General features: G+C 44.4%; 2 protein-coding genes across 5 annotated transcripts in view; one reads left to right on the plus strand and one right to left on the minus strand.

Moving 5' to 3' along the window:
• The window catches only part of bin3 (bridging integrator 3), a 33391-nt gene that overhangs the window by 542 nt on the left and 5713 nt on the right, over positions 1-27136 (plus strand). The window contains exons 2-15 of one of the 3 annotated variants that reach the window (XR_007490603.2): positions 2285-2333; positions 2413-2453; positions 5082-5143; positions 6311-6447; positions 9318-9358; positions 13692-13833; positions 14816-14950; positions 16040-16211; positions 18508-18612; positions 18907-19000; positions 20062-20251; positions 22176-22248; positions 22327-22403; positions 23486-23608. Coding sequence is in view for 1 of the 3 variants with exons in the window: in XM_049763703.2 (XP_049619660.1) it covers positions 2285-2333; positions 2413-2453; positions 5082-5143; positions 6311-6447; positions 9318-9358; positions 13692-13833; positions 14816-14950; positions 16040-16186 (754 nt within the window). In the remaining 2 variants the exon portion in view is untranslated. Of the gene's footprint in view, positions 1-2284; positions 2334-2412; positions 2454-5081; positions 5144-6310; positions 6448-9317; positions 9359-13691; positions 13834-14815; positions 14951-16039; positions 18048-18507; positions 18613-18906; positions 19001-20061; positions 20252-22175; positions 22249-22326; positions 22404-23485; positions 23609-27136 lie in introns of those variants that run through there. The other 2 variants (XR_007490604.2, XM_049763703.2) reach the window with 2 other exon arrangements.
• On the minus strand, positions 18121-27108 carry acsl2 (acyl-CoA synthetase long chain family member 2). 2 transcript variants are annotated; one of them, XM_049763694.2, is made up of 20 exons: positions 26985-27108; positions 23652-23869; positions 23473-23587; positions 23317-23381; positions 23141-23242; positions 22337-22436; positions 22040-22218; positions 21929-21961; positions 21659-21710; positions 21490-21563; positions 21143-21220; positions 20911-21045; positions 20715-20849; positions 20068-20236; positions 19661-19749; positions 19302-19418; positions 19080-19223; positions 18905-19006; positions 18758-18829; positions 18121-18600 (listed from the first exon to the last, which is right to left on the minus strand). In XM_049763694.2, the coding sequence occupies exons 2-20, from the start codon at positions 23865-23867 to the stop codon at positions 18460-18462; spliced, it is 2118 nt and encodes a 705-aa protein (XP_049619651.1). In that variant the 5' UTR covers positions 23868-23869; positions 26985-27108; the 3' UTR covers positions 18121-18459. The 2 variants fall into 2 exon arrangements, with proteins under 2 accessions (XP_049619651.1, XP_049619652.1); XM_049763695.2 differs by having other exon boundaries at positions 23652-23855; positions 26985-27075.

Genomic DNA, 27136 nt, shown 5'->3' on the forward strand with positions numbered 1-27136 from the left:
CTGGCCGAAAGATGGTTCGATTTAACATGCAATTTAGCCGAGTTGTCAGACTTTAGTGAAGGGCGCTTGTCTTCTGTTTACACTGTTCCCATGTTAGGTTAGCACGCTCGTCAGAGACATTGCCTGCACACTTGTGCCGAAAACAGTTGCATTCACATCATCATGTCAATTTAATATAGTTCTCACTCGTATAAATTACAACCAACGTTGAGGTGAGGGACGTAACTGACTGAAAATAGTTTTGAGTGAGGTAAATAAAGTTGGACCAGCTGGGAAAGGAAGTAGATGCATTGGCATCCGGTACAAAATAAAATGTTCGCAAATTGTGTTGATTGACTGAACGAATATTGGCATTAGACACCGGCAATAACAGTTTAAGACCCTGTAAAGTCAAATTATTCATTTGAAGAGTTCAAACACAAAAGCACAAAAGTAGACAATTATATGATATTTTCATTTTTGGTTTAGAAGTTATAGCTAATATTTTTATTTGGGGTACTAATGCTACGTTCACATCGGACGCAAAGTGAAATTTCATCTCACTTTACTCACTGGACTTCAGTTAAAACCCAGATACAGGTACAATTGTGAGTACAGTGATTGTACAGTATATATCCTACGGTGGGCACATGTTAATTAGCATGGGTCCGAGCCAAGCAAGTTGAACACTATTCACGAACGTAGCTTAAGGACGTAACGGGAACAACGTTAATAATCCTCTTCATCGTTGCACACGCATTCCCTTTTTTCTGACACTTGGCACATTGTTGGTGCAAAACGGAAGGACGACGGCTATCGAGCGATCAAGTGACATGGCGTCATTCGGTTCAGTCGGCGTCAATGGCTGGCAAGCGACTCTCGGGCCAGCACGCACGGCCAAACACAAGGTCAAGAGTGGGGTGCAGCGGCCGTGAAAAGAGGTCTTTATGGACCCTGCTGAGGGCCGCATTCCTGCGCGGCCCGCACACTTGCTCCTCTGACGTGACAGCTTTGACTTTGGGGTCAGAGGCGGAACAATTCGGCTTCCCAACATCTTCAACCGGTGCTCTGTGCTCGTTGCAAGAGGCGAGGTGGATCGCCATTGGCTCTTCTGGAATAGCCAGAAGACTGTCACGTCTTTGTTCATGCTTACGTGCTTTGGGGTGGCCGTGACGTCGTCGAGCCTGTTGCAGTAAATGTTGAGTGCGCACTTTGAACACATTAACAGCTCGGTTAAAGGACCAAAGTTAATCCCAATGAGTTCTCATGATGTCGCGATGACAATAGCAGAACCTTTCACACTGCTTGTAAAATCAGGCATCGGAGCTGGAACATGAGGCACGGCACGAGTGAGTGTATGGTTGGACATTGGTTGCAAGTCTTTCTTTTTTTTAAACAAATTGTGAAACTAACATGTGAAAGAACGACACTTGTATTGTTTGCAGTATCAAAACAACGCCCAATTGGGCTACTTACCATCAACACAATACAATCATAAAAGTAATAACCGTAATAGTGATGGAATTAATACCTGAGTTCTTTACGGGAAGCTAGCATTCTGTTAGCCAGAAAAACAAACAATAAGGTAATTGTTGGGTAGTCATTAGTGCATTTACATAGTCTGTTAATTGTCTTGGCTGCATTGTGTGTGTGTGGTTTTAAGATGCTATCAATCAGTGTACCTGACACAATTATTTTTTTTTTGCGTTGCTTCCTGGTTGCGCAACGCGGGCCCTCCCTCCCTCCCTCTCTTTTCCTTCCTTCCTTCCTTCCATCCATCCACCTCATTAGACTACACACCTTTCTTTTGACACAGCTGCTGCCTCGCCCTGCCTGTCAGACACAAGTGTCCATCATATAGCTTACATTTCAGCCCATTAGCGCCGTATCAATGACAAGCCGCCAGCTAGCGCTTTTGCTAAGGCGCCGTCGGTCGGCTTCACAAAGCACTCTGATGCTGCCGAGATACTTATTAAAGCTCGGGTTTTGAAATGGGGATAAAAGAGTGTGTGTTTTTAACTAAGGTGTTTTGTCGCCAAAACTCAAGTGGGGCTTTCTGACTTTTTTCCTAACTGTGTTGAAAAGTTTTGGTTAACATGTTATTCACCCAACTGCGATGTGAGTGACATTTATTGAGGGGTTAATTTGACAACTTTTTTGAAACGAAGGCACATTTTATGTTTGAAAAGGGTCATTGCACTGAATAAAAAGAAGACACTTTTGGAATTATTTCTTTTACATTGCATCTACAGTTTACAAATATTGTTGCATACGCTCAAAACTAACATTGTTGATGTCATTTCAGGATTCCCTTCAAGATTGGCCAGCCGAAAAAGCAGATTGTCTCCAAAACTGTAAGTAGCCATTTGGCATAAGTTCGTCAAACAGATATTTGGACATTTCTGTACATGTATGTATTTTGTTCATTTTCAGGTTGAAAGAGACTTTGAGAGGGAATATGACAAGCTCCAAAAGTAAGTCAACATTTAAGTCAAGGTTCGTTTATGAGTTCTTCCAATTGAGAAATAAAGGCACTGTTTTTTTTTGGGGCGGGGGGGGGGGGGGGTGTCACTGTAATTGCTCCAAAGTTTCCTTCAAAGAGTCTTTTTCAAACAATCGATTTTTGGAAAAAAAAATTCTATGAAGCATCCACATTTAAATTGTGGACCAGTGTGCAATTGAATTTAAAAATGTTCATTTCGCAAAATACTGTACAGTATAAAAGCGCATGAAAGCCTTCAAAGATTTCAAACCAGAGATTTACCAAGACAGAAGTCTTAACCAGAAACTAGAACCAGAATCTGGTTGAAAAGTCAAACAGTAGGAGGAGCCTTAATCGGTTAGGTGTGGTGGTGTCAATCACCCTCACGTGTGAGTCAGCATGGCATGCTTGTACAGGCATTTTGCCGCTCCACCCTAAAGATTCTTATCAGTCCACCAAAAAAAAAAAAAAATCTGCCATGAAAAGCAGTGATTCTTGTTTAGTGTCTGGGCAATTAGAGATTTTCCTTTTCCTCATGCCCTGTTGTATAGCAGGATTGTTTTCATAGTTAAAAAATATATATATATATTCATATACATGTAAATTGTATATATATTTTATATTATATATTTTCTATAACAAATATAAATACTTGTTTTTTCTAAAATGTGATTTTTTTTTGTTAATATGGGAAAGTTACGTGGCGGTAAAACAGTAGGGCAGTGGGTCAAGGAGCAGCAGCTGTTCCATGAGGCCACCCTATTAGCACCTTTTGGAAAGCGCTTCAAACCTCACCTGATGACTCTCCTCAGCCGCGCCCGCTTGCTCTCTGTCGGTGGTGAGAGCAGCAAATCTGCGGCAACGGGGCGAGAGAGATTGTCAAGTACGCCAAATATGAATTGATCGAGGTTTGGGAGAACACGTGTAGGCTTGTGTACACGGTGACATGGAGGAAGCTGATCTCAGTGGATCACTGCAATGCTAGGTGCTATGTTTTGAATTTCTATATATATAAAAAAAAAAAAATCCTATATTTGTGACAATGAGGGGTAATGTGCTGCCGATCCTTGCAAAGTGAGACATTCGGCAATGACCGGATCCTGATTAAATCCTGCCACAAGTATTGCTAATAATGTCTGCTGTTTGCAAGAATACCACAAAAAAAAAAAAAAAATTGTGACTATGAGAAAATGAAGCTTGCAATTGCGGCCCGCGAGACCCACTTGCATCTAATTGGTGAGAGTGATATAAGAAGTTAGTGTGGAGATTGTTCTGACAGAGCTGTGCTGTGAACAATACAGCGCCGCGTTGCATCATTCGCCGCGCTTGACATTTTTGGAACAAACCTCCATCTGGTCGCTGGCGATTCTCTGTGAAATCCTTGAAAACGTCAAGGCGCTCCAAAGCGTGTTATGATAGGTATTAATTAATGAATCTTCACTCGCCCCGTAGTCCACATGTGTCAAACAGATGGCCTGCGGGACACATCTTGCCCACGCTGTCAGAAAAAAAAAAACAACAAAAAAAAAGTCCAGTCTGCTGCATGATGAGATTATTAATAATTATTAGTAGTGTTGCACGTGCTTCACAATGTGCTACAGAAAAATTATGGGAACTGTGGAGAGAGCGGGGGGGGGAGCACTTGAAGAATGGAAACTGTTAAAATGTCAATATAAATGCAACAATTAATTCCGGTACTTAATATTGGGCAAAAACAATAGCACTTTAAAATATCCAAGTAAAGTCCCTGTACTCTGGAAATTTCCGAAAAGTCCGACAATTTTTTGCGAATTGTCAATCGCTCCAAAAATCAATTTGAGAGTCATGAAGGTAAAATTAATATAAATGTAGCCGCCCTCCTCTGACCTTCTAATATTTCAGAGTTTGAATTTCAACCCACACAGAAACCACAAGCAAACACGTCCATTGTGTTTTGAGTGAAGCTAATACCGAATCGTGTGGGTAACTCATTATGTAACAGAATCGATGATTCGAACGCAGCACGGCGCTCGCTTATTAGGCTGCAAAAAAAAAAAAAAAAAAAAGTCAAATATGTTTTTGCCCTTCATGTACAATATTCCATCCATTTTGTAAACAAATCCCACACACGTTTGATTTCCTTGTCCGGCTTTTGTCGCGCCCCCAAATGTCGCAAAGCTGATGCGGAAATGGAAGCCCATTTGCCTGTTCATCAAAGCAGACGTGACTGACGGTGGTCTCGAGGGAGATTGGAAAGCTCTCGTTCGCCTCGATTGATATAATGAACGGCGTGTGTTTTCTGCCTCCTTAGTCGGGTAATTGCCATTTTGAACAGCCATCAGTGGAATATGTACAGAGGAATGATGAAAGGCGTTAATAATGCTTTTTACAGCAAATATAGTTGATGTTAACCTGTTGGGTTAATTATCTAAAAGATGCCATAATAACTTTGTACGCAGTCAAACGTGTAATTTCTTCTCGTAGCATACTTTTTCCAACTAGATTCAGACTTGTATTGTTTACGATCAAACCGTTGAACTCTGGATTTTGCCGCCATTATTATTTTGTGTCTCTTGAAGCCATATTGACTGTTTACATCGCAGCAGATCGTTGCCGATAATCATTCTTCCTCTCGTCGCAGGCTGGAGGATCAGACAAAAAAGCTTCACAAGGACATGAAGAAGAGCACGGAGGCTGATTTAGGTTTGTTCCGCCGCCGCCACGATGCGGGCTCCCACTTTTGGATGCCATCGATCGCTACTTGTTGATTGGCAGGTTTTTCAAGACTGCAAAGATCTTTGTCTTGTTTGTGTTCGTTTGCCAAGTGCGCCAGATCTTGGAACCAGTCGGCGAATGAAATGAAAGAATGCAGAGCGCTGCCTTAATCTTTCTGAGGCTTTTTTAGGCTGTTACAACAAATGTGTGCATAGGCGCTTGTACTCTTAAATGTCTTTTTTTTTGTAGGGGAATGGGGGAGGTGTCTCACACCTTGTTCTGTTTTGGTTTTATTTCCTTAATATACTTGTTTGCTATACAGAGGTTTTATTGTTCTCATGGGGTTTTCTTATTTTATTCATTGGTGAACGCAGAGATCAGTACTGGAGATTTTCGATACCAGTTTTTTTGTTTTGTTTTTTTTTTAGACCCATACCAGTGCCGATATTTTTTTTTATTTTTTTTGGAACATTGCATTTGAGTGAACAACTTCAAGTAATTGTAAACAAAGATTTTTCTTTTCTTTGACACGCATTGATTGACCAACATATCACACAGCCACAGTGTAGTGCCACCTACTGGTGCGGAGGGCTTACTGTATGTCAGATTTGTTTTGCCTTAAGTATCACAGGCCGGTATCATAGCTTACCGATATTTTTCTCGGTACCCGGCCAACCCTCATTAGTATATTGATAGTCCAAAACCATTTTCCCCATAGGAAATAATGCAAATGTATATAAAGCACTCTCGAGTCAAATTACTGGAAGTGTTTGTGCACTTCAAGTGTGAAGACTCTCAGACGGCTAATTCAAACAAGTAATCATCTCAATCGTCACTGGGCTCTTTTGACCCCCATTTCTGTCTGCGTCATTTGAGACGCCATCACATTGGTGGCCAGCAGCGTGTTACTTGTCAGCTGGTGAGAAAAGCAAGAACACCACACCGAGGTAATTAATTGCTTGAAAATGGGCCTCTGGAGACAAGTGTGAAAACAGACCGGTGGACTCTTCCACCTTTCCATGAAGGCCATTTTCACCACGGCCTTTCCTGTCATCTCGCGTTTCCCGCAACGCAGCTCATTAGTTCGGACACCGAAGCCATAATGCGCCGTGTCTATCAAAAATGTGACAAGATCCTCTCGTTTGTCTTCCTCAGCCATGTCGAAAGCGGCAGTGAAGATCTCGGCCGACCTTCTGAGTAACCCGCTGTGTGAGCAAGACCAGGCCTTTCTCGAGTCCATGACGGCTTTGGACACCGCCATGAAGACGATGGACTCCTTTAACCAGGAGAAGGTTAGAATCGTGCTCGATCATGCCCTCTTTTCTAGGCGAGGCGTTAACTCTACAGTATATTGAGAGAGAAAAAAGAAAAAGTGCACTTTACAATCGGATGTGGTTGTTTCCAGTCGTGCTGTGACAGACACAACAATAGAGACAACGTGTAGTGAGAAAAGTGGCCCAATCTGAGAGGAAGTAGCTGATGATAATAAAGGTCATTTTAGCTCGCTTTATTCCAAAATAAATACCCCGGCGTACTCTTGTCTTTTTCGCAACAACATTTCAGTGTTGGTGAGCTTTTGAAAAGAATCATAGCCACGGGTACTTGCGGTGTGAATCATAGTTGCATAATGTGTGTATCCTCAAGGCACAAGACTAACAAAATGTGCAACGCTGGAGATTGACATCAGACCTTTTCTATTTAATCTGGAACTTTGTGCGTCATTGGGAAGATGGTGTTGCATTTTGCTTTTGTTGTCGTCCAATTACCTTGTGAATCATTTGTCTCGAAATAGAATAAAACCATTTTCTAGGTAATCACTTTTGCCGTGGAAATCACGCGAGTCAAACTCGTGAGGACTGAAAACTTAATCAAATAGTGTGGACTTGACCCACAAAATCTTTTTTGGATGTACTTCTAAAGTGACGGGACTGTTCCACCATTTCATACGCAAATGTACAAAACGGTTGCGCGGTTGTTTCTTAATTCTTGAATTACAAAAACCGAAGCGATATCTCCCATAGGAAATAATGTAAAAAGAATTCATTTGTTCCGGACATGTATAAATAATAACACTGGGATACATTTTAGAATAATGATACTTTTACATAGAAAATAATGTCAAATAAATAAGTTAAGCTATACAGTTGAGTCCGATTCAATTTTTCCTGCACTCCCTCCATTTCGTCAACTTAATCAAGTTGTCTCGTTATCTCCGTAACAGCAGTGTTCATGTCAGTGGGCACAATGAGCAACTGGAAAAGGTTGTTGATACTCAACAGAGCGCAGTGCTTTGTTAGCTCTTGACTCAGTCAGACGCCGATCCCCTCCCCTCGCCCTCCCCTCCCCTCCCCTCCCTCCCGGTGATGATGGACAACCTTCAGCTAGAGAGGAACTGACAGCCCGTCACACTTGAAAATCCACCACGCCCCCCCGTCTCACTAAATAAACTTCCTAACCTTCATTGCGTGTTGACTTTGTGTAAAGTGGCTCAACATGAGCTCAAGGCAAGAAAGACACGGCGAGCACTTTTTCTGCCGCGCGTTCGCTAGGTGTTCCACACATCCGCGCCAGCTGACTGCCGACTCCGACGGCACCCACAGCCAAACCCTGGCGAGAGAGGGAGAGAGAGAGAGAGAGAGAGAGAGAGAAAGAAAAAAAAAAAACAGACACAAAAGCAAGCCACCCTTGGCTGGGCTCGGCGCTGAGACGAGATGTTGCGCCGCGGGGCCCGCGAGTGAGCGAGAGCAGCCAGCCAGCGCATGAAACGCCGAGCGATAATGAAGGCAGCAGTGGCCCAGGTCTGCGTGTTTATTTCTGGGGCTGAGGAGGGCGCGCAGCCCCGCCGGCGCACCGCTGCCGAAGCTGAGCCCCAGCGTAGATGGCGGCGGCGCGCTAGAGCACGCTGCGTTTGGAGGGATATTGATTTCCTCTGCGATATTTTTGGGAGGCCTGTGTGCCGGGCTGGCCTCTGCTCCGTGACTCACTGACGGAGACTGCAGCTTGAGCGCCGGCCTCGGGCTCCGCGAGGCCCTCCGAGGAATAGCTCCGCCCCTCCTCTCCGCCGCGGTAAGGGGCAGAGGGTAGAGGGCACCGGCATGCTTAAGCAAATCCGCCGCTGCTCTTCTTTTCCCTCCTCGCCGCATGCTAACACCTTTGAGAAGCGGCAAGGAGGGAGGGGGGGCTGAATATGTAAAACAAAAGAGCATGTGAATTCCCATACACTTGTTTGTTTTTTTTACCCCCTCCAACCACAATCAAGCAGTTTGCACTTGGAAACGGGCCTCGGCGTTACAACGCCTTCTCGTATCTGGTCGGGGCATTTTTCACATCGCGCAGCTGCGACCTCGCTTCCATTTGTTAGATTGCCGTATCGGCCGAGCTTCTTCCGAGAGCGGGCAAGCTCTTCCTCATCATCATCGTCGGACGTCGCTGACGCTTCACTCGTCTGTCTTTTCAGTTGTCCTTCCGTCTTCTATGCATTTACCTTTCTCAAACGACTCTGCCATGTTTTGCGGATGTGAGCTCCAACTATCGTTTGGAGAAACTTTAGGAGTTGTTTGCTAACTTCTACTAAGGCTGGAGGCCTTGAAATGAAATGTTCATTCATATCCATTTAACACGGATGCACACCCCGGCACCCTTTCCACACACACACACACACATGCAACCCTCCCTTTTTTCCTGTCAACCAGAAAGTAAATGTACCCCAAAAAAAAAAAAAAAAGATAAACTGTTATTGTTTCAAATGTTTTTGTTTGCAAAGAACTTTCATCTTGTGTGGCGGCCCACCTTCCACAGGATTTGAAATCAGAGGGGCTTTGCTTTCATGTCCGTCCCCTGACAGTTGCATCCTTTTGTATATCAAGCGCAATGAATATTCACGGATTTCACCTCAGGGTTTGCATGCAATAAAATGATCAGCAAAGTTTTTTTTTTCTTTCTTTCTACATGCTCCCTTCTACTCCCCCCCCCCCACACACACACTTATTCCCCCTTTTCCTGAATGCTCTGTTTAAAATGTATTTTGTCATTTGTACAGCGACATTATTGCTAATGAGTGAGAATTTTAGCAGGGATTTAGTTTGAGTGTAACTCACTTTGACAATTTGTAACTTCACCCCCTCTTGATACTGATGTGTTTTTGTCTTTTATTAAACCATAGGTCAACCAGATCCAGAAGACTGTTATCGACCCTCTCAAAAAGTAAGTCATATTTTTTTTTCCAACTTGGTGCTTGTCAGATGGCTCATTAATTTATGTTTACCAATTTAAAAAATATCCACAGGGCTCCCCATCAGCTATATCAGACTCATAAAATAGTATCGGTGCTGTCGTATCGGAGCATTTTTTTTTCAAGTCATCGTGAGTTCATTTGCACTGTATTTATCAACCATCCCTCATTTTTAAATACTCTTTTGAAAAAAATCAATCATTTAGCAGCATCTTTCACCAATGCAAACAATAGCTTTTTTTATTTTTTTATTTTCTTTCATTTATTTCTTAAGCGCTACTTTACAGAGTGCTAAGACCGAAAGAGCTGCCGTGTGTATTGTAAAAGAGAACAAGGGCTGCGGCGGACGTGTGTCTGGAAGACAGTTTATACGGTTCTTATTCATAAAGGTCGCCCCCATCTGAGCAGACAGCAGCAGCGAGTGCTATTCCATTCCTTCAGCCGCTTTCGTTTTTTTCATAAACACGCACATGGACGCGCGCACGCACACACAGGCATGCAAAGCAGAGGTACTTAAGGGAGTGGTTGGATGCTCCCACTCATCTTCCGGAGGGCTTGTTAAGGTTTTGCTTCCTCCCGTGGCTCCTCCCAGGACTGCCGAAGAGGCCTCGCGCACACTTTTAAACCCCCCCCCCCCACACACACACAGAAGCGTTTAGTTGAAACATTCGCCAGCAGATGAAACAAATCAACGCAACAGCGTACACACAAATCTTTTTTTTGAAGACACGTGTGTCTGTGTTGGTTTCTTTTCTCCCGCTTTGCTCCGGTGGCGGAGAAATGACAGGATGGAATGGTTCTAATTTCCTCTTCCTGGTGGGCGGCAGGCGGACGTGTGGGCCGGCTCAGAATATGGCAAAGGGCCCAGCTTCCTGGGCCCAGAGCAGTGAATGGCTTGAGAAAAGAGAAGTGTCACAAGACGGTGCTCCCTCTCAAGCATACTTAAGCATCCAAAGCTGTGAAGTTGGCCATTTCGGCAGTCCCCAACTTTTAATGTCCTCCCTCCCTCCATTCATCAACCTTGCAAACAATGCGATATATTCATTTATCCAAGATTCCAGCTTGTCTAAAAGCTACTCTATTTTTTTTTTTCTTTTTCCTTTTTGAGCTTCCATTAAGATTCCATTAGTCCCTCACTAATGAATATTTCCCCATTGTTTGCTTAGCGCCCAAAATACTATAAGTGATTTTTGCGTTTGTGGCAAAAGTTAATGGAAAGCCTCCAACGACAAATGTGTGCTAACTGTTTAAAAACGTCGCCATCCGCTGGCCTTAATACTTGAAAATACGTCGTAAACGCTCGCACGCGCTTTCTTTCCTCTGCCGTCTGGGCCTCTGTCTTTTCTATCTTGTCGCCCAGATGTGCACTTAATCCACTCGGCGGGGTCCCTGAACGACATCACGGTGTTTGTTTGAGGGGAGGGGATGGGATGGGATGGGATGGGATGGGATGGGATGGGATGGGATGGGATGGGAGTGCGTGGGCACCAAGGCATTTGTGTTATCTGGGCCTCCTAACCTTAGCCTTTGTACACGCTGTGCTAAGTCAAGATTTGCACCTCGGCTGCCATTTGACAAGAACGAGTGACACTCTTGTTCGTTTTCTAAAATATCCGCATCTCTCGCCGTTGACATTTCACTGAGCTGACGTCTCGCGGGCGATGACTGTTCAACCTCAAGTTTGGGTTTAAATTTAGAAGAATTTTGTTGTTGTTGGTTTCCAAATGTTGAGGTTGTGCCGGAACGGTGTTTTTTTTTTTTTTTTTCTCGACCTAAGGGTGTTTGCTGTTGCTTTCTTTCCAAACTAGCAGCATGTGTGAGTTTTGATCAACAAAGCATAAGGCAAGTTGCAGCAGATCAAACTCCCACTCACGTTCGTCACACTCGTGCACGCTCGAGAGGCCAACTGCTCCCGAAGCAGGTGGAAGCCGTTTTGCATGCACAACAGCAGCATTTAACGCAACGTCCCCCTCTCTCTCGCTCTCTCTCACACTCTTCTTCCCTTTTAGAGGTTAGCGCATAAACAATTCCGGCCTTCTTGTGGTCCGCTGTGTCTTTTTTGTGAGTTATGCGATGGCGCTGGCGCGGCAGGACGGGACGGGACGGGACGGCCAGCTTCCGAATACGAGGGTGCTCAGGCCAGACTTTGGCTTGGCTCGCCGTTCCGACTGGCCCGTTTGTGGACTGGCACTCCTTCATAAACACGGGTTCTCAGCCAGATGCTATTTCCATCCCGTCTGTTTGCCACACCCTGACCTGTCACATGGACAGCGGTATGTGCGCGCATCGCCGAGCCGACGCGGACAGCCGGCCGGTGTCAGTTCACCTTTCAAAATGCTGTCCCGGTAAGGAAAAGTTTCGACACCCCCGTTCTATTTCGCTGAGTCACGCAGAGCCGTTGAACGTAGCAGCGAGACGTCAGCATCCAAGGGAGAGAGCACTCGAAACTCTTTTCAACATGCTGACGAATGAACGGCAACAAGAGGCACCGCGGTGTGTCATGACAAAATTGCCCTTTGCTGACAGGTGTAGTGCGCACGTGAGAATACGCTGAGCCTTTGCGTGCTCTGGGATCAGTTTTCCTCGCTGTGTCATAAATCGCCCGTTGGAGGCGAGCCGTCGTGCCTGCTTGGAGGGCGCTTACATAATACTGCAAGCTCAGATAGTAGACTTGAGGATCAAGCTCTGCCATGAACTGGGTCAAAGTGGTTGTTTATAAATAGTGTCGGAGCGTGGGCCGCCGGGCTGGGCCGGGCCGGTCCGGGCCGGTCGTGATGTCACTCCAAAAGGCCACTCCTTGCTCCGCTTCCTGTCGGAAAACAATCCCCGCTTGTCTGAAAGCCAGCCTCGGCGCGCCTCACTTTTTTCGCTCGCCCTCCCGTAAGACGCGTAAACGAGATAGTCTTGTCGTTTGGCAATCGCCGGTGGCCGCTGGTTCCACACATCGGGCAGGGGCGAGGGAAAGGTCCATCGTGAAGCCCACACGGCTAATAACGCCACGGGCAGCACGTTGTGATCTCTGAGTGAGAGCTCTGCTGCAGAAATGCTTTAAATGAGTCATTCCAAAAAGTAAATACAAAAAAAATATTAGTTGTACGTTTTGATCAATGACTCACCTCTCAGTGAATCACGTTGTGCCCTATTTACTGTCATTTTTATACTCCTACTCTAATCTAGTAGCTTGAGAATAATGATTCTTTTCAATATCATATTCTACATATGATTTAATATGAAACTGTTATTAGCATATTTACAGACAATAAAATGCACTTTTTTCATCGTTTGGTTTGTCCAATTTATACACTGCTGTGGCTTCAAAGCTCAGACTCGGACCCAAAATTGTGTTGAGGGCAGCAAAAGAGTTTTGGTTGGATATGAAACTTAGGCTTTAACTACGGCAACGTTTTTCTTTTTAGTTCTACTTGACTAGAATCCCGTGTCGCATTGTAGCCAAAGGTCACAACGTACTTGGTTATTGTGCCTTTGGGTGCTGTAAATCGAAAACGCTTGCTTGCGCTGGATCGCGCATGCTAAACTGTCGAGCTAGCTGGGAAGACGCTCCCATCGTTTGTCGGGTCAGTTGCCATGACTACTTGTTTTTCTTCTTTGGCAAATACTTTTGGTGCATTACTGCCATGTTCTGAAATGGTGTGACAATATTCACTAATGTATCATTTAAATACAATTTTGAGGCTTTCGGGTTTTGTAAGTAAATTTCCTCAAAAATGCGACTTATAGTCCAGTGCAACTCTTTTTTTTTTTTTTTTTATTGATGGATTTTTTTGACCGCTGCAATATACTCTGGAGTGACTTAATTATTCCCCAGAAATCACATTTGTCATCATTCATATTTCTATCTTATGTTGCAAATACAATCAATCCTTCTTCCTCAATGATATTTCTGTCCAACGTGAGCATCTCCCATTCAAACACGGCACCAAAAGCAGTGCAACAAGTCCCGCAATGAAGCGCCCGTCCGTCTCTGTTGCCAAGTTACAGTTGAGTCTTCTCCTATTTTTAGTGCCCGAGACCAAAACTCTCGTAGTAAGAAATTACTTTCATTAGAAAGGATGATAATTGTCTCCAAATGAAGACTGTCATGCCTTTTTGAACTACAATAATGAGATAATCGAGGAAGCCTAATGCAGAGCTGTCCTCCGGGGTTTGTCAAGTACCTCGACAAGGAATGTTATTTATTCATAATGACTTTTATTAACGTTGTTTGTAATAGAAAGTCCTCATCTACGCTTTTTATGGATCAGTCTTTTTTTTTTTTTGCAATTGACTGCAAATGCATTTTGCCAGGTACGGCGCCGTCTTCCCGAGCCTCAACATGTCTGTGAAACGTCGCGAGCAGACGCTGCAGGACTACAAGCGCCTGCAGTCCAAAGTGGAGAAGTACGAAGAGAAAGAGAAAACCGGGCCCGTCATGGTCAAGCTGCACCAGGTAGGCTGAGCCGGCCGGCCGGCCGTCCGCTCGATGGCGCCCCCTGCCGGCGGACCAGACAAACGCTGACTGGATATGAACAAAAATAGTTGCGCACGTGCGTGTACAGTGCGTGCGCGCTCTTTCACCCACGCGAGCTAGCGAGCTCTCAAGTTTTCAAAAAGCCACTGCTGCACATCTACAGGCACGTAATTGAGAATCGGAGACACACACACACACACACACACATACACTCACACGAGGCCATTACCGAAGCGCGCACATTCACAGATAGCGTTGCCTAAGCTATTGCCGCTAACACATCCTCACATGGAGATCCACCCACACACGTCGAGAAAAGCACCGTCAGGGGAACAAAGACTTGAAGAGGCGCCCCTGCACGCCTGCCCTTTGAATCCCCATGCACTTCAAGAGACCATCCCGACAAAAAAATAAATAAATCACGCGGATGCCATTTCATTTTCAAATCAACTCGCCGAGGACGAACACACCACACCGTCCTAACGCGACATAAAAAAACAATATGCTCCATTTTAAATGGACCGTCTCTTTGTAGCAAGTCTCACCCTCTCGCATATTCATCGTGCGTTAGGTGTCTACGGTCGACCCACTAATATACACACACACACACACACACACACACACACAGCTCTGTGGTGCTAGAGTCCACTCACAGCCAAGTCTGCCCACATTACCCACTCCTCCTCACTGTGGTCGTGATTACAGCCTTTTTTGCAGCTCTTCTCCGTGGGAATTAGGCAAATATCTTTCCCGACCAAAAAGCCGACGCCAGTGTGGTGGCGACTGGTGAAAATGAACTATATTTTCCACAACGCCGTTCTTTGACACTCAATTGGGAGTGGCAAGAAACACTTTCAAGATTCTTATTGGAAGAATTGGTCTGATGTTAACCGATGAAAGTCTTCACACAACAGCCACGTGCGGTATTGCCAATGACGTCGACGTCTCGCCGTTCCCGCAGGCCAGAGAGGAGCTGCGACCCGTCAAGGAGGACTTTGAGGCCAAGAACAAGCAGCTGCTGGACGAGATGCCCAAGTTCTACCACAGCCGCATCGACTACTTCCAGCCCAGCTTCGAGGCTCTCATCCGGGCGCAGGTTGGTTACTCCTCAATCACGGTCGGGCCCTCTGTTAAGTAAGCCTGTGAAGACGCCTGGTGACGCGTTTCCCCCCCCCCCCCCACCTCCCCCCCCCAGTGGCGCTGGTCTCATGAAGGCCTCATCTGTCTGGCTCCGGCGCGGCCCCAAACCTGACGTTTCTCTTTTAGCAGATGCCCTCCCCACTCCGGAGCCAGCGTGTCATTTCCTCCGCGGCACGCTCCTGATTAGCAAACGAGATTAGCTCAAACTGCGCTTTGAACTTGCAAGACGACGAGGACAATCGAATCTTTCAATTTGCTTCATTCCCCTAAAAGTTGCGAAATGAAAGGATGGAAGACGAGTGAGGCGGTCACTCTGGAGGAAATGTAATTGAGCATTTGAGTCTGCTGAATGAGCGCTTATACACACACGCGCACACACACAGCAGGCAGGCACACGTGGGTGGACGGCGGACCTCCCTCGGTTTGGTCCTCCACTCCCTTCTCCTCCGTTGCTCTGCCGCTCCCAGCAGCGGCATCAGCGCAGGCACAATAGCCGCCTTTGTTTGCTGCCACGAGTGGCGGCCAACGACACTTGTTGGGACGTGCGGGTTCACCTGTACACGCAAGCGGCATATTTTACATTCTCCTGCCTGCAGCATGCGGGTTCAGTTCAAAAACAAAAAACTATTAATAGAGGCGATTTATTGTCCTCTTCCCTCGGGATTGTCTTTGTTTCCTGAAACATGGATTACGAGCACATGCTGTGAATTTACAGTCCGAAGGTAAAATATGAGGCGCAGTTAAATTGTTCACCATATTATATTCGGGCTGCAGCTCTAAAATATTTTCCATTTGGCCTATCCATTGAAAATTCCATCAAATAATTGAGTATTTGGATCAAATAAAACATACATCAATTTGTTACGTATGCATGTTATATTTTCAGAGCGTCCAATTTTCTCTCAATTTAAACTGCGTAGCACCACACTTTTTCTTCTTCTAAAAAAAAAAAAAAATGTGGTAAAGCAGACTTTGGGAAGCAATATTTGGTGGCAGAGGTGGGCATTCCCAAGGTTCACGTGAAATACATCTTCTCTCCGGGCAGGTGGTGTATTTCACGGAAATGTACAAGGTCTTCAGCGAGCTGACGGATCAGATCGACCGGGCGGGCCTGACTGACGAGCAGCGGCAGAGGGAGAGCGAGGCCAAGCTCAACGAGCTGCGCGCTCTCTCCATCGTGGCCGACGACTGAGACGCTGCTGCTGTGGCCTTCGCCGGTTAGTGCTTCCTTCCCATGACTTGTTTTATCAGATGCCACATTAACAAAGCCATCAGCCAAACACTAGCGCCGCTTTCTTCAAACAGCGGCCGACCCGACCCGACCCGACCCGCTCACATATGCCGTGCCCGGCCGGATTAGTCACATAATTTGAGGCCACTAAACTCGTCTGAAGTCTGTCGCCAACTAAAACAGCAGCAACGAACAAAAGTAAAGTTGTTCGGAAAAATTTGTTGAAAAGCAAAGGTACATTTCAGATTCAAATATCCGAATCGAGTATATATGTATTTTTTACCTTTTAGTTTTGGAGATTTTATTGAACGTTCAGTTCTTTCATGAAAGAACAAAAGCAAATGTTTTCTTTTAAGTGAAATCTGCTTGCTTTAATATGGTTGATGGTGATAAAATGCATTTCCTCAACTCTATTAAAGTGGCCTTCAATTTGATACATTTTTGCTTCATCCTTATAAATTCCCATTAAAAGTTGGTCATTTTGAAAATGTTCTAAATTTTGCGATCCATAAAATGTATAATATGTGTTGAGAGACATCGTATGGCCTTTTGAATCTGGTTAGGGGCTGCTGTTTTGGTTAGCAACAGGAAACAGTCATTCAGATGAATACGGGTGTAGTCTGTGTAATTATTTTCTAATTTCCGATCATGAAGTCATAGATTGTTATTGTTCTCACATCGACTGTCGTGTGGTCATTGCTACCCAAAACAGCAGCACCTCAGTCATCACTTCATGATGTTGTAATGATGCTTTTATTTTACACTCCGAATCACTTGACATCAATTGTAGCTCTGTATAGATAATTCCGTTGAATAATATGCCAGAAATGTGTTTTTACATGCAAGATATTTGCAATTTGGCACTATATGATGTTAGATTATTTTTGTCATGGCTTGCAGGCACAATCTGTTATTCTAGACAGTTTTTAGACTTTTTTAAACATCCGACATGATCTTATTTCCCCACGTGTTGACATCATCTTTGTGGCGCATGAAGCAGTGAAATGCAATTTGTTACATGAGGAAGTGGACAGACAGTAAGTTTCAGCCACAGTGCTAAAATCAAGCCAAGTGCTCCCTCTAGCGGGGAGGAAAGGACTCGTTCCAAAAGCGTCCACCGACAACGGTCCTGGCTAAAAGGGTTCAGAGGTCACAGATGCTCATTAGGTGCGCTTACTTTATCTTATAGTGTCATACAGGCAGTTGCCTTGTCTTTTATCTATTTTAACTTAAGCTAACCACTGATTAATGAAGGGGACTTTATACTAAATGAAGGCTTTTATTTTTTTAACTGTGTTAGGGCCACACTGAAAAGAAAGCAAAATACTAACATGTCAGAATTACAAGTTGAAATATTACACCTTATCAGAAAACTAAACGTGTTATTACAATATTAGTTTAAACAGTACTGCTTTCCCCCCCCCCTCATCCTTATTGTTGTCATAGAGCAGCTTTCCGTGCAAAAATAACTACACTCTCAAGTTTACCTATAATATTTTGTTATAAAATCCTAACTTGAAAACGTGATTTGAATGTCAGTACTTCACAATACTTTTTTTTTTTGTGTAAATCTTAATTTTCCTCAGCATTGTTAAAAAATACTTTACTCAAGTAACACTACTACTTTTTTCTTGTATTCTTCCTTTTTATTTTTCACTGTGACCTTAATAGTCTTTCTAAACAATGTCGTTTTTTTTTTATTTATTTTGACAAATACTTTTAGCCTCAAGGGTTTTATTTCTTTGTAAACTTGATATGTTCCGTAATTGTCCAATAGCATTTTTTGCATACATTAAGAAAATAAATGATCAATGAGACGTGACTTTGCTCTCTCTTCCTGTCCCTTTCCTGCAATATACTCACCGATGTTCTTTAAATATAAAAAACAAAACAGGTTAGAAATCTTTATTTTCTGTTTATTAACTCCGTAATGGCCACTCATTCGGCGCAAAAGCGTATTTACAACACATACAATATTACCTAGCGCTGGATTTTCAACGAATGACATTAGATTTACAAAACCAACTTAAGATGTAAGCAGAACAAAGGAGGAAGACATGTTACAAGTGAGACATCTCAAATAACGACACTTTTTTTTGTACAACACCAGCAGGCGAACAACATTTTTGATCCCGTTAGATAACAATGTACACGTTAAATGTTGAACGAACGTGTATCAACTAGTGAAGTCAAACGTGTTTCTATTAAGGCACTTACTCCATGTTGCCATTTTGTCACACGACCGTCTTGCCGTACATATTGGCTATCTGCTCCTGGAACAGCCGGCGGATGTCGGCGCGTCGGCTCTTGAGCGTGGGTGTGAGGAGGCCGTTTGCCACGCTGAACGTCTCGGGGTGCAAGTGGACGTCTTTCACCTGGAACGGAACGTAAGGCCAAATCCGTACAGTGGCGCCTTAAGAACATTTCCTTCCGAGTCTGCTAGCTTAATGCTAACTCAAATGACAAAACAAAATAGGCAGGCTAACGAAACTAGCGTCGATGATGCTGGAAAGCGGGTGATTTGTTCCTCACTTGTTCAAATGATTTGAGGCCGGCCTCCTTTCCAATCACTCTCATGTCCTCCAACACCGCCTTCTTCACATCCTGAGAGAAATACGGACATGGATATTTTAGCAAAAAGCCTGATCAAATGTGCACGATGTTTCATGTATGACTTACAGGAGTTTGACAAAGTTCTTGGTACGAGTCGACAAATCCTCGCTCCTTAGCCCAGGTTACAAAAACCTCCCGGTCAGGGACAACAATCCCAACCAGGTAAGACTGAGCACAAGGAACAATCATTGCAATTAACACCTTTTGGATTTTGTCTTAAGTTAGCAGACGAGCAGCACACCTGTAAACTGTCTCCATGCACAAAGACCTGCAGCACAGGTGTGCAGCGCGTGTACACGTTTTCAATTTTCTCCGGAGCGATGTACTCTCCCTGCGACAGCTTGAAGATGTGCTTCTTCCTGTCAATGATGCGCAGCGTTCCGTTCTAAAACGGCAAAACACGTTTGTAATGACCCAAAAAAAAAAAAAAAAGATGAAACAAAATTAAAGATTTGACGCATACTGGAAGCCACTGGCCCACGTCGCCACTGTGCAGCCAGCCGTCACTGTCCAAAGCTTCTGCCGTCCTTTCGGGGTCCTTCAAGTAGCCTCGGAACACGCTGGGGCCGCGGATACAGATCTGACAAAGTACGTAAGTCCTGAGGCACAATTGGCGAGCGGCGCCATTTTTCAAAATGTCTGTTCAAATGTTTGAGATTTTAAATATGCAACCAAGATCACTTGTTTCAAACACACTTATATTTATAGTTATAGTGTAGTTTTATTTCTCAAGATTTTTTTCCCCCAAAATAGGTCAACGTTAAGACAGAAACAAGCTCTGAAATGATTTTTTTTTACAAAAACTGAATATAAACGACTTACCTCGCCCTCTCCGTTCTTTGCAAAGTAGTTCATGTCAGGGATGTCCACCAGCTTGACCGTAGCACATGGCAGAGGAGCACCAACGTGTCCTGAAAAATGCGGTGCCAACAAAAATTCATTCCACAAAAAATAAATTACAGTATTATATACTATTCGTCTGTATCATTTCAAATGAATTTTTACAGATTTCCACAAGATTTTATAATTGATTGTTGTGTATGACCACCCGTTATTTACTTTGGAAAAATAAACAGCACGTTTGAAAAAACAATGAACATTTTTGAAAAATAAAAAAACAACCGACCTGCTATGAAAAACTAAAATTATATCAAACAAAATTCTAAGTGAACTAAAAACTGATTATTAACACCCTTGTAATGCAAGACGTGTTTGTTTCGCAGCCTAACCTGCGGTCCAGTCACCCGGCATGGAGAAGGTGCATCCCGCCGTGCATTCTGTTTGGCCGTAGCCTTCGAAAATGAGACATCCCATGGTGGCTCGAAGGAAGGAGAGCACCGTGGGGCAAATGGGCGCCGAGGCGGTCAGAGCGAAGCGCAGGTTTCCTCCAAAGTTGGCCTGCAACACAAGCAAGTCTTGCATGATTTTTATTATTATTTTTTAACTAACAATAGGCAGAGCAAAATCCCACTTGGACAGCAAGCCAGACCATATTTTTTTCCATCGACCTCCGGCGAGCCAAAATGTTGGGTTGCCAGCGTGCGCGTGCGTGTCTCCAATATACTCCCACAGGCGCAATATGCTGCACTTGCTTTTGGCACCGCTCGCTGGAAGAGCTCTGCATCACCGACTAACTTCTCATACAACATGGTGGACTCGCTGCAAGCTGCTTCGCGCTCCCTCCCCTCCCCTCCCCTCGGAACGCATTTGATCAGGAAAATGTCTGCTTAAAGGCTGCGGAGAAACCGTTTGTTTGGGACCGTAAAGGAACGGGTGCAGATTTTTCGTGCTGAACTCGCAAAGTTTGGATGCTAGCTTAGCATCTACGTCGTATATGGTACAAAGTCAACTACAAGCGGCCGCTGGCTCCACAGACCTGAATCCTGTTGAAGACCAGTTTGTCCCAAAGACTGTTGTTGCGTACGACGCCGCTGCTTAGCTCGGCCTGCTTCCTCCTGACGGCGTAGTGAAGCAAAGCTCGCCTCAGCGGGGATGTCACCGAGGCCAGAATCTGAACAGGGTTACGGTTAGGGACTATCTGGCGGAAGACGCACGCCGTCTGTAAAGCAGACCTTGTCGTAGATGCGGTTCAGCACTCGGGGCACGACGGGGAAGAAGGTGGGCTTGAGTGTTTTGATGTCGTCCATCAGGAGGGAAATGTCCCCTTGGTAGAAGCCCACTCGAGCGCCGTGGCAGAACATGGACACCTGACGCGGGATTAGCCTTTGTTTAGACGTCAGAGCAGTCCAAAAAAATAGACTTCAAGAGCCAATTTAATGATCACTAGTCCTGCGATGAGCCCACCTGGATCATCCTCTCAAACATGTGCGCCAACGGCAGGTAGGAGATGGAAACGTCTTCTTGTCGGATGACAAAGGAACCCTGGCAGAGGGGAAAATAATGAGAAATGTTTCAGTTCTCCAGGGAGACATGAAACCTCAGAGGCAATCAAACATCTTGTATGTTTTTTTTCCCCTCCAGTATTAAGATGGCAGACTCTCTATAAAGTGGCAATTAGTTTAAGCAGCTCGCAACCACAGGGCCAATCAAACACTCAGTTAATCATAGCATTACACACAGCGGGGAGGAAATAGACAAGCGACAAAGCAGACATGAAGATGCTGTGGGAAGAGGTGGGATGGAAGACAGACCTCCAGGATCTTAATGACAGAGGAAGTGTTTGAGGCGATGTTGCCGTGGGTGATCATGGCTCCCTTGGGCTTGCCTGCACATCAACAAACAAAGACATTAGGGGCGCCTTTTGGGAGTTGTGCGGCGGGGCTCGTAAAAGACCCCGACTGTAGGCAACGTCGCTACTACCTGTGGTGCCACTGGTGAAGCAAACCACGGCCAGATCCTGAGGCTGGGGGGGCTGCGAGGAAATCAAAAGAATATCAATGCAGACCTCCACTGACTTTGGGTCCCCCTTTATTTGTCATCGACATGCTTTTGCTTGGAGATTTGACAAAAATGGAATTCACTTCAACCATTCCTTAGTTTATGGTACCCACATACAGTGGACCCTTAATATACTGTGTTCACCTCTTCACCGATTGTACTTTTTTTTAATTCATGTAACTGAAAACTTACCAAAGGCTCTTTGAGATTCTGCCTTCCCAGATCCTACAACAAGCACAAAACGGATGAAGCTCCGTATGGTGATGAATGCAAGAAAAAAAATAGCGTGCACTGTCTGCTCACCATGAGCTGTGTCAGTTTGAGAACCTCCACCTGGCAAGCCCTCGCCCTCTCGGCGAAAGCCTCGCTGAAGTCGTCGAAGAAAACCAGACAGCAGAGTTTGGGTGTGACGCCTTTCTCCTTATTCTCCAACAGGGAGGCGGCTTTCTCCTCACGGTCGCATACCAGCAGGGAGATCTCCGCTAAATGTCACCGCCACACAAGCAACAACGGTGAGTTCTATCCATCTACAGGATCTATTAAAAGTGTATTTTTATTATTCTGATCGTGTTTCCATTGCTACAATTCAGGATGCCTTACCCAGCTGGAGAATATGGACCATGGCCTCCAGCCCCAGTGTCTCATACAAAGGAACAAGCGCCATAGAGTAAGTATAGCAGGCCAGCTCTGTAATGATCCACTGCCACCAACAGAGGGAGACAAAGACAGACTTTTACACTCACGTCATTCTCCCTCAGTCAGATAACATTTTCCAAGTGAAGACAAATGTCAGCCAAAGCAAACAAAGACACTCGGGGAAATTATAATCATGGTTTTGGAGTTAATCTCACGGTTGGAATAGAGCAAATAATAGTTTTGCCCTTTTTAGTCGGTGAAAATGCTCTTGCCTGTCGGGTACAATAGAAATGATGATTGCAGCAGACCACTTGAATGAGTAATAGCTGTCTAGGGACACACAGAGGATGCCTGCAGTATCTTCTCTTCTCGTATTGATTTATAAAAGTAAATACTTTTGAAGGAGACAGAAATTGCTCAAAGTACACGACTGGTGGTGAAGCTTGGTAGATATCAAGTATCTCTCTGTTAGTCAATCACTAACGAAATCAGTCAAATCATTACAGTAGATATGTGACAAATACCATAAATGTAAAATACTGATTTAAAAAAAAAAAAAAAAATCACCAGCAAGTGTTTATTATAAAACTACACCACATGGATGCGTATTGACATAAATTGGTCTAGTTCTTCACGACAGTATTTATCTATTTTTTTAGTCCGACCACATGATGACATCAGGCTCGAGTCTCCTCGATGACATTGCTGGAATAATTTGGGAAAAATGTGCTCAGCGTAAACAGCAGCTACAATGCAAACATCTTGTACCTCTGGTCTGTTCTGTGCAAATATCCCAATGAATTGTTCTGGGTTGGGCTTGCAGCCTTTAGCCAGGAGACCAGAACCCAGCACCCGTGCTTGTTCGGCCACCTGAAGTTGTCCAAAGACAAATGGAAGTGAGGACAAGAATTTGCGGCTCAGTATACAAACAAATGCGTCCGTACCTCCGTGTAGGATAACCACTGGTAGGGTTGGCCTGACTCCCTGAAGCCAAGACATGGTGCATTACCTAAAACGGCCACAAGGGAAATTGAGTCTCAGCTGACTTGACAAGATTATAAAATGATGATTTAAATTGATTGTAATATTCAAAATCCCACCTGCGATCCTCAGGCCTCTCTGGAACATGTCGTACGCCGTCCTGGTGTCGTCGTGGTAGAACTCCAGCAAGGAATCATCTTGAAGAAGAGCTGAGCGCCTGCAGCCGGGATCCCCCTGCAGCAAAGGATCACGTCGGTAAGTTCCAGAAGCTCCACTGGGCAGAAGGCCGCTCACGCACATTGACAGCCACCGATTGGGCCTGAAGGTCGCAGGGAGGGCGCATGGGCTGCGGACGGGTCAGCAGCCAGTATGTGGTGAGGGAGGCCAGGGCTCCTAATCCCAGCAGGGACAGCGAGTGCAGGGACAGCAGATGCCAGTCTCCAGCCTGATCGGACTGAGGAAGTTTCACTTCCAAGCTGGATCCAAGTGACTGTAACCACTCCTGAAAATGCATCACTGATTGATAGAGAGAAAAGTCGATTTAGTTCACCAACATCACATTTCAACTCTTTCAAATGATTTTAGATTTATTTTTCCAGCCAGGAAGGGGAAAAAGGGAAGAGCGAGTCATGCTGGGACATACACTTGGCACGGCGCATCTACTCAAAGTGGAGCAACACCAGGAAGTAATGAAACTAGGCCCTCCCCCCCCCTCAGCCATGCCGTGCCACTTTACTATCGGGAGGGGGTCCTCTTGAACATTTGTTCGCTAGATAGGGGGGAGGGGGTATGACCCCTCCTCCACCCCCTTTTTCCGTGTCACTTTATATTGTTTTTTTTTTATTTTTTAGTTGGGACTCAAAAAGAGCTCTCCCAGCACTTCAGGTGTCTTTGCTTATCAATGAACACAGACTTCTTTCCACGACCTTTCACCCACTTTCTTTTTCTTGTAGGCGAGGGAAAGCTTTACAACTAACTGTGGCCACACTCAGCTTGGCTGGCTCCGTTTGCACGGCCGTCACCAAGTTACCACACAATTTACAGGCGACCGTTCTCACTGCCAGCTGGTCGGCCATTTTAAAACATTTTAATTCATCTTTCGTTTTGTGTTCTAAGACAATGGACAGTAGCAACCAAACTGACCAAAAGGAAAACTTGCTTCATTCACCAGAAAAGAAATTTGTTTCTAACTTTTTTTTTTTACGTTCTTTGGTCATCAGCAGTAGAAGACCAAAAAAGTCAACAAGAACATGATAGTTCACTGCAATGATCGCATTCGCTCCCCCATCCCCCTATCTCGGCACGACCTCCCCCCCCCCCACGCTCACTCCCATTCATAAAGACAATTGTCAAGACTCAGACAGGCACCATTGTCTCACAGCTTTGACGCCCTAGAAAACATCAGACTAAAAGAAACGAAAATAGTCAAGCAACACCACTTCCCTCCCCTAACCCTGTCGAGCTGAAATTGAATTAATATTATAAATAAACAGAAAAAAAATACTGCATGATGTGACTTTACAATTACAGTTATACTGATGATTTAAATCGAATGATGTTTTGTATCATCTGCATCATAATCTAACAAAATCTGATACATAAATTGCATCGAAGATGATGTCATATAACACATGATGTCATATAACATGTATACGTTGTATTTTGTTGTCACTCCAATTTGGAAATTTACAATTTCAACCCCAGACTTGATGTTGTATCAAATCTTGGCATGTTGTCAGGATATTGCGTAAATTGGGATTTGCAGTTGAGTCACTTTGCTTCGCTTGATTGACGATGGAGAGCGAGAAAATTGGACATCAACAAGTGCCACAGAATAGATGTGTGGTCCACCTAGGAAGTTCCAATAACTTTTTCTAAAAAGCTAACCCACATATTAGAAACAACTGTGCCTGTCCTAAATTTTTCATGAACAAAACAATTCCAACTGCGTGTATTAGTTGATCATACCAAAAAAGCAAAGACACACAAAATAAGACGAGCACAGGAACACAAAGTTCCACGAGCAAAAACTCCTAAAGCTTTATCAAATAAGCCAAAAGTGAAATGGCTTCCTTCTACTAATTATCCAGTGTTACCTTTCATCCCATGACATTCTGCTTGAGTGACATGCAAAGAATGCATCTTCTCAGGCAGACGTGTAAGAGCCTGAGGCATCTGCAGGTTTGTGCACATCCAATATCGCATACGAAATCATGTTTGCGATCTGATACCTTCACGATGGCAGTGGAATAACAATACTGATCGTATTGAAGGAAAGATACGTAATCAATTTGATCTTCCCCGATACAATATCTTTGAAAGTGTCAACCTGCTGGTAATAGAAACCCCCTTTTTTTTTCTTTTTTTTATAGAGTATCATAATACAGAAGAGGCCTTTCTTTATTCTGTACTTCAAAACAGTTTAAGAAGTTCAACTTTTTCTTAGTCCAGCAGAGAAAATAAATGTCGGCTTGACATGAATACTGAAGCTAAATAGTAGCTGACTGACAATGAGAGCGATCCTCGGAAATTCCTCCCCCTGACCCAGAAAACTACAGGAGGCGACACTGGGAGGGGCGTGGGGGCTTTCAATGGGGAAGAGGACTCTTGGCGTAGCGTGGCCGAGGGGAGATGAGTTTGCCGTTTTTAGGGGGCAAATGAAGCAGGCTGAGCAGCGGAGTTGTTTGTCAAACAGGTTGTCAAGACTGCGATGGTGGATGGACGTCAATGTCTTGGGGACATACATGCATTGGGAGAGTTGGTCGGAGTGATGGGACAAGTCACAGAAGGATCAATCGTGGTTGATGAATTGGAAATAAAAAATGGCACAGGCTCTAGGACACAGCCCTGAGGGACGCCAACATGTATTCATCGCAGCGGTTTTAGGGATAGGTTATTGCTATTGTAAATTGCTGCAGGCGTTGCAATTTCATTTTCAACATACAAATCTCTGGGAATGTTAGTTTTGTTTGTACACTATATTGTTTATTTGCTGTTTGGTTGATTTATTACAAGTAATCCTATATTCATAGAGAGTCAAGTGTACGGTATTTTTTACTTGAATTCTCTATTGCAGAGTTGCCTTTCTGCCTTTTTGTCATAGATGAGAAAGGTCTTTAAAAAATATCCATCACTGGTTGAACTGAACTTTTATGTTTAAAGTATCAGTGATACCATTTACTACACTTGTACTGGTAGCGGTCAGTTAAAATAAAAATGGTATTCTAATTAAAAACATCTCTGCGTGTTCTACACAAATTCTAAGCACAGTCATTGACAAATTGTTAAACATTCTGGCAGTGGCAGTGCCAATCAAAATGGCAGCAGGCTATTTGTAATGGATGCAGGTGTACCTAATGTAGTGGCCGCGGAAAGTGCGTGGCGGAAAGTTGAAAGCGAAGAGTATTCGTGCAACCAACCAACTAAAAGCAAAAAGATCAATTTAAACATAAAAAAAAACTTGCAAACACAAAAGGGAAAGTTCGTTCATCTTCCAGTGACGTTGCAACCGCAGCGGACCACGGAGTGCAAAAAAGCCCAAACTTTCCCGGATAGTTGTGAAGAAATGAAATCTTATTTGGTCAAATGCAGAAGAAACGATACTATGCAAAAAAGAACAGACGTAAATCACCTGTTATTGCCGAGCTCCGCGCTTGATGGCTTGGCGCTCCAAAACGATTTACCGTTCATCCATCTGAATCTGCTCACTCCTAAAGTCAGTGCAGATCATCAACTGTTTCCTGTCACAACTTTTCAAATCAAAAGCTTTTTAACTCGCAGTAG

The sequence above is a fragment of the Syngnathus scovelli genome, chromosome 3 (genome assembly GCF_024217435.2).
Source record: "Syngnathus scovelli strain Florida chromosome 3, RoL_Ssco_1.2, whole genome shotgun sequence".
Lineage (NCBI taxonomy): Eukaryota > Metazoa > Chordata > Actinopteri > Syngnathiformes > Syngnathidae > Syngnathus > Syngnathus scovelli.

Coding starts and splice junctions, on each gene's coding strand:
- acsl2 (XM_049763694.2), bottom strand. CDS start 23,867: ATGCATTTTCAGGAGTGGTTACAGTCACTTGGATCCAGCTTGGAAGTG. Junction 21,564..21,658: donor CTTCACCAGTGGCACCACAG/GTAGTAGCGACG, acceptor GTTGATGTGCAG/GCAAGCCCAAGGGAGCCATG. Junction 18,830..18,904: donor AAGAACTTTGTCAAACTCCT/GTAAGTCATACA, acceptor TATTTCTCTCAG/GATGTGAAGAAGGCGGTGTT.